The sequence below is a fragment of the Pygoscelis adeliae genome, unplaced genomic scaffold (assembly GCF_000699105.1).
Source record: "Pygoscelis adeliae isolate BGI_AS28 unplaced genomic scaffold, ASM69910v1 Scaffold297, whole genome shotgun sequence".
Taxonomy (NCBI): Eukaryota; Metazoa; Chordata; class Aves; order Sphenisciformes; family Spheniscidae; genus Pygoscelis; species Pygoscelis adeliae.
In genome coordinates this window covers 3966-9447 of record NW_008825211.1, presented here as the reverse complement: position 1 = coordinate 9447, position 5482 = coordinate 3966, and the positions used below count along the sequence as shown (strand labels likewise).

At 55.1% G+C, this 5482-nt stretch overlaps 1 protein-coding gene across 1 annotated transcript in view; it reads left to right on the top strand.

The window, feature by feature from the left end:
- Positions 1 to 5271, top strand: part of WDR73 (WD repeat domain 73) — a 7629-nt gene extending 2358 nt beyond the window's left edge. Inside the window, exons 2-7 of the mRNA XM_009329028.1 lie at positions 6 to 94; positions 821 to 909; positions 1854 to 1921; positions 2704 to 2868; positions 3917 to 4291; positions 4872 to 5271. Coding sequence (XP_009327303.1) covers positions 6 to 94; positions 821 to 909; positions 1854 to 1921; positions 2704 to 2868; positions 3917 to 4291; positions 4872 to 5110 — 1025 coding nt within the window. The 3' untranslated portion in view covers positions 5111 to 5271. The remainder of the gene's footprint in view (positions 1 to 5; positions 95 to 820; positions 910 to 1853; positions 1922 to 2703; positions 2869 to 3916; positions 4292 to 4871) is intronic.
- Positions 5272 to 5482: the final 211 nt, after the last annotated feature.

Below are 5482 nucleotides of genomic sequence, written 5' to 3'. Positions count from 1 at the left end.
CCAAGGGGTCTGTGTAGCCGGGTACGGACCGTCTGGTGGGAACGAGATCCTGCAGCTGCTCCCACCACCGACGCTGCAGGCGAAGGAGACCCAGGTGGGTGTTGCGGCCAGGGTGGCACCAGGTCGCTCTGTCCTCCTTGGCCTGGTGTCTTCAGAGACCAGCCTAGGGCTGTGCTCTGCTGGGCTTCACAAGCTGCTGTTACCTGGTCTCAGTTGCTCTGACAAGGACTTGGCCAGGTTTTGAGCAGCTTTGGTCAAAAGGTAAAGCACATAATTCACCCGGTTGCCCGTCCAGTTGAGGTAGCACAGGTTGGCGGTCCGGTTGTGTAATCCTGCTGCTCTCCGGGCAGCTTGTGCCACGAAAACTCCATCTCCAGATGTGTGAATGAAAGTGTTTCATGGCGAAATAGGACCGATGAGGACACCAAGGCAAACGAAGAAGGGACTGGCTGAGATGCCCGAGCCTGGGGCACCACGCTGCTGAACAGCGAGGCCGGCCCTTGGGTGGGTGACCTCTACGCTAAAGTAGAAGGTGGTGTTTGGTCGCTGGGTAAGCAGAAAGCTCCTGAGCCAGACGTGCACGGATGGTAACGAACCTGGTCAGAGCTCCCGGCAGAAGCTTTCTCCGTGTATTTTTTTTCCTCTCACTATTTTGGGATGCTTCAATCCTGTAGCTTCTGTTGAAGTAGGCATTACTGGACAGGCAAGAGCTTTACCAAGTGAGGGTGTGTCTCGTCTCTCTGTCTTTTTCCGTGGTCACTGACCGCACCAAGTTCTGCAGCGTTAAGTGTGAAGAAATGACTTTGCCTTTGATTTCTAGGGCCTGTGTCCAGAGAGAGATTTCAAGGTGGAATGTGGTGGATTTTCAAACCGCCCAGTGTACAGCCTGAAATGTGTGCCGGACACCAGGTATGGCCACAGGGTCCTTCCAGGGCGTACTGGAGACGGAGAGGGGGCTTGTCCACTGGGACAGAGCTCCTTTTCCTTGCCTGCTTCCCAACCCAGCTGGTCGATCCTGCCAGCTCTGAGAGTAGTGTGAGTCTGCGTGGAGGTTTGCTGGCCAGCGACCTGTAGCGGTCCTCCCAGAACCCTGTCTTGGTGTTTGGAGGGGAGCCGTCTTATCAGGGTGCTCAGCAAACCGGGGTGCACCCCGCTGCTGCGGTACTGAAAGCTGCAGCGGTGCGTCTTGCGGGGCAGCTGGCAGGGAAACTGAAGCTGGATAACTTGGATCCTCAGCTTCTTCCAGAAGTCAGCCGCAGGGGCTGCTGACGTGGATGCTGGCTCACCGGGGATCCCTCCCTACCTCACTTCTGAGCAACGGGGGCCTGTATAGCTTCCTTGCTCTGCCTTTTCCATCCCTTCCCTTCCGCATTTGGCGCTGCGTGGAGGTGCTCAGCAGGCAGAGCAGGATACTAGTGCCTGCTGCCACCGCTCTGTAAGTCCCTGCGCGTGCGGGTTCGGAAGGTTACTCCCCCCGCCGTTGATTGTAGACCAAACAAACACGCTTCCCTCCGGCTGACTCATTTCACGCGTTCAGCGCTCTCTTCCTACACAAGCCCCCGTTGCTACTTTGGGGTTCTTTGCACCGTTCTTAGTCTAGCGCTTTTGGAAAATGTGCTAATTAAATGCCGTTGCCTGGGACTGTGTTTTCCTGGGCTGCGTAGAGCACCCGGGCATGAGGAGTTCTGGGATCGCGGTCCTTATGGCCCCTTTCTCTGCCTCCAAGCAGAGGCAGGAGCTCCTGAGCGCAGGAGCACAGCCGTGCTCATCACAACCAGTTTGTCCCAGGCCGGGGAAAAAAGGCTGTTCTCTGCTCCTGAAGAGTTTTGTGGGGTTATTTTTGTTTCCTCAAGCTTGCTGGTGACAAGTGGACCGCCAGACAGCTCCCTCCAGGTCTGGCAGGTGTCAGCAGAGGACTCTGGTAAGGGAACATGTTTCTGAGCTTGAGTGGTTTCTCAATGTAGCCCTTGCGTCAAGCATCTCTGACTTCCCCTTCTTCCTGGGGGTAAAATGAGGAGAGGAGTGCCAGCCCCATTCAGTGAAGTCCTGAGTGACTGCCCTTGTGTGGCAGGGGCTGGAAAAGGGCACGAGACAAGCGTCTGCACTAATTTTGGCGGCTTGGAAAGTTGTGGACTTGACGGCACAAACCTCGCAAGGGAATTAGTAGGTTTAGGCCTGTCACGGTGGCTTTCCACTTATTTGTGAGCCCTTAGTGACACAAACAAAAACCCTAATCGTAGCTGGCGCAACGTTCCCTTCATAACTCCGAGGGTTAGAAATGAAGAGGTCCATACATCACCTTTCAGGATATACCGTGAACCACCTCAGTTCTCCAAGCCTGTGTCTGCCCGCTTCTAGAAAAGCGTTGCCGTTGCTTTGTCTGCTCTTGTGAAATACTTTGAAACCGCCAAAAAGGAAGTGCAAAATGTTATTAGAGGTTTTCTTATTCCTCTTCATTGAAAATAAACATCTCAATTCACAACTTTCCATGCATTTTGCTAGATTTTAAGTGGCTTGCTGTCAGTCCTTGCTGGATGTGTTGGAAAGTGGTTTTATTCTGGAGAGGGGGTTAGTCATAACGGGATTTCTTATTGGTTTAGTAGGTCACTTTTAGCTTTGCGAGGGTCTGTGTGAAACAGCTTGACCTTGTGGATTACTTGACTCCTGATGTGTTTTACAACTGCTTACGTCTCTTTCAAATAGATGTTATTAAATCTGTAAGTGCCATACCTACAGAAAACGGCACTGGGCAACCTTGGGCTAGAATTGCAACCATTTCGGCCAGAGCCCCGTGGGTCCTTCACGGCTCAAGACTCGACAACGTCCACATTACAGAGGTTGAATCAAGGAAGAATGTCTACGTGGCAGGTATTCAAACCAAGTCTAATGATCGATTTTGGAAAGTTGGGGTTTGGGTAAAGCAAGGGTAACCGCTCGAGTGGCAAGCGTTTCACTGGGTGGGTACTTTCAGACCTGTGCCAAAGGGTATAAAGATACTTGCAGGAAGTACGTTGTATTGAGGAAAGAGGTTACAATGCTCTGGTCCTTCTCCAGCTTCTCACTACTCCCGTGACAGTGATTTCGCAGGCTTCTGCCCCAGATCTGTGCCCTACGAGAGCTCCGTAGATGGTTTCAGTGCAAAGAATTGGGTTAGCAGAGGGCTGCTGTGTACGTTGTCCCAAACGAGGGAGGTGCTGGCCCCAGGGTCACATCGCTTGGGGTCCTTGAAATCGGCGTCAACTTCTGAGCGAGCTCTGTGTTACTCTCTGATCTGTCCGTGCGGATGAGAGGAGGGATCATGCCAGCCTCGTTAAACCAGCCCTGCCTTACCTCGAGGTGGTGAATCCGGGTCTGGTTTGTTGGGGGTCCTGGAGGGGTCCTGGAGACCGTCTGCCTTCACCTACACAGTAAGACTCAGTCCCCACACACCTCATCCCCTGGTGAGGAAAATGTGTGTGTCCAGCGGCTGTAACGCAGCGTGCTGAGCGAAAGGAGGGAAGGGCAAGCCTGTCGCTGCAGGGCCCTGCTGCGTCCCCCTGCCACAGGCACTCGCGTGGCTCCCACTGGTGAGGGGTAGTGCTGGAGGCATCTGCTCTCAGAGACCTGGCCCGTCTCAGGTCCCCCGTGGGAGCTCGAACAGAGCTACTGTTAGTCGTGGGCCTGCCTGTCTCCTCTGCCTGGGTGTTAACATCGCCTTCCGAGGGGTGCAGACTGTGCCCGCTCCACACGGATCCTGTGCGGAGACAATTCCCGAGCAGGCTGTCAGTCTCTGCTGCTGGCTGTCTTGAACTAACTAGCGTTGCTTGAAAGCCACTTCCAGGGACGAGGCTAGAAATCTGCTTTCTCAGGCGAGATGGCAGCAGAGAAATCGTGCAAATGCTTCTCGTGGCATCTGAGAGCTGCCTCTCTTTTCTAGCCTCCAGAAGCAGCGAGGAGCTCAGCGGCCTGGCGTTCCTGGATTGCAACACGCTGCTCCTCTGCTGTGCCAAGGGGCAGCTGTGCCTGGCTGACGTTCGGCAGCCGCAGAGTCCCTTGGAGGCCGTGTCCGTCCCCTCGGCGCCGTGTGGCGAGCGGTGGTGCGTGGGAGTCGGGCGCGGACCTCAAGGCTCTGACTCAAGCTCCCAGCCCGTAGCTTGCCTCTCGAGCGGAGGGCACCTCACCCTAACAGACGTGAGAAAAACCTCAGAGTCCTTGGCCTCAGCAAAGTGCAGAGTGCCCTCTCCCAGCTCAGGTGCGGAGTTCCTGTGCGTCTCCTGGGCTCCTGCTCTGGAAGGCTGCCTTGCCGTTTCAGGTACGTGCTTTGGGCAGAGATCTCCTTTTCTGATCTGTACTTCTGTCGAGGCCCGGTTCAGCCCACCTCACTTTAAACACCCCAGTTGGGGGGTGGTTGTTGAGAGCTCCTCCTGGAGCCAGCAGAGACGCGAGCTCATCGTCCTCTGCAGCTGCCTCTCTCCGACAGCTGCAGAAGGGGCCTGGATGGGTTCTGGGGGGCTCCCGCTTCCCTCCTGGGGGGGAACAAAGACCCCGAGCTCTTAGCAAACAGTGCCCTGATAGCGCCAGTGACAGCCTGGCCACAGGGATACTGCGCTGATAAGACCAGCTGGGCAGCGAGGCTGCCTCTTGGCCGGAGCATTGCGAATTCGGACTGGTGAATTTGCAGGCTTTTTGGATCTGGCCCACGTTCTCCCCGGCAGCTGTTTAGCTTGAGGCAAGCTCCTCGGAGGCTTGGATGCTCTGCTGTCACGGGTTTTCTGTCTGGGCCTTTGTCCTCCTTTCTGTCTCAGCAGCCCTGCTGGGAGGTGAGCGTCAGCCCAGTGGGACTAGAACAAGCAATTTACTTCTGCGGTCTCTCCGATTCCCTTTCATTCAAGGTTTTGATGGGACCGTGCACGTGTATGACGCGCGGAGCTGGGACAGCTCTGGCAGGGAAGCGGAGCCCGTCTTTGTTCACAAAGGCCACGCGTTCGGCGGATGGGACAGCGGCGGAGGCCCTCCCCTGGTCACAGTGCACACGTGGCATCCGCAGAAACCAAGAACTTTATTGTCAGCGGCAAGCGACGGTTCCCTGCACGTTTGGGACTGGGTTCAGTCTTGTGGGAAGTGTGGGTAGGTCACGCTTTCGGTGAGATGTGGTGTGTTTCCTGTCTGTTCTGGTTTGCGTAGGCTGCGAGGTATCTGTTCTGTTTGCATGCGGGTACTGTTTTGAGACGGCTGTAGGGAACAGAACCAACTGTAAAAAGTCCTATTTTAATACAGTAAAAATGTTGGTTGTGTTACTTGTTCCCCTGTGTACCAGCCTTCACATGATAGCTGTGACTGCGTAGCAGCCCGTCGTTCTGGTCGTGCCTGCTAGCAGAGAACATCTTGCCGTCGTCTTATCGTAGACCCCTGTCGTGTCTGCACCATACTTTTCAGAAGAAAAGGGACAAAAAAGCATGAGTGCAGTTTGAGGAAATGGGCTATTCTGTGGCCTGTGTAACCT